The sequence below is a fragment of the Penaeus monodon genome, chromosome 20 (assembly GCF_015228065.2).
Source record: "Penaeus monodon isolate SGIC_2016 chromosome 20, NSTDA_Pmon_1, whole genome shotgun sequence".
Taxonomy (NCBI): domain Eukaryota; kingdom Metazoa; phylum Arthropoda; class Malacostraca; order Decapoda; family Penaeidae; genus Penaeus; species Penaeus monodon.
The window spans coordinates 11481541-11482331 of NC_051405.1; the positions used below are offsets into that span (position 1 = coordinate 11481541).

The window sequence follows — 791 nt, forward strand, 5'->3', positions numbered from 1 at the left end:
AAAACCGAAAATATTTATCTCGTCCCTTACGTCTGATTAAAAAGAATAATACTAGATAATGGACAGGTAAATGATAAGTGACTGGCCCTTCCGTCCCCAAACGCCGCCTCCCTCTCCCCTTCGCAGCTCAGCAACATCATCGCAGTGCAGGGCGGGGTCGAGAACGGCGGCGGCCTCGGCGACGACTCGACCGACTCCCCGGGCACCTCCTCGCCGCCCACGAGTCCCACTTCGCCCTTGGGGATTCCGGGCATTTCGGCGCTCTTCGGTCCGGGGATGAACCGCGCCGCCCCCTTCTCCCAGCTCATAGGGCCGCTCAGCCGGAGAGTGGTAAGGCAGGGGGGTTGTCAGGCTGATATTCGCGTGTATTTGATGGTCGGTTTGAGTTTTTCAGTTACGTAAATAATTTTACTCATTTTGCCTTTGTCGTGTATATTACATAATTTTGGAAACATTTCAGTGAAAACCAGAGGCTATATTTAGAAAATCGAGTTCAAGAAATTTATATTAATTGATAAAACTATGTCACAGTGTCATCCTTTAAGAGCCTGATAAGTTTAGAAAACTAAATTCGATCAAACTTAATAATCAATGACGTAATAAGACTAGGGGATTAGTGATTAGTGAAAGCATGCGCATTATTATTAACATCACCATTATTACCTCGCTTCGACGATCTTTATACTAGGTGTTTATTATGCCCCATATCCATATTCATTTACTTAATAGAAATATTATCATCTGCTACCTCTTCATTTCAGTGAATTGAATTTTAAAGAAAGCAACGATCT

At 44.0% G+C, this 791-nt stretch overlaps 1 protein-coding gene across 1 annotated transcript in view; it reads left to right on the forward strand.

The window, feature by feature from the left end:
- LOC119585613 (open rectifier potassium channel protein 1-like) overlaps window positions 1-791 on the forward strand; it is a gene marked incomplete in the record, with an annotated part of 57788 nt that overhangs the window by 52024 nt on the left and 4973 nt on the right. The window contains 1 exon segment of the mRNA XM_037934283.1: window positions 127-330. Within this exon segment, the coding sequence (XP_037790211.1) occupies window positions 127-330 (204 nt within the window).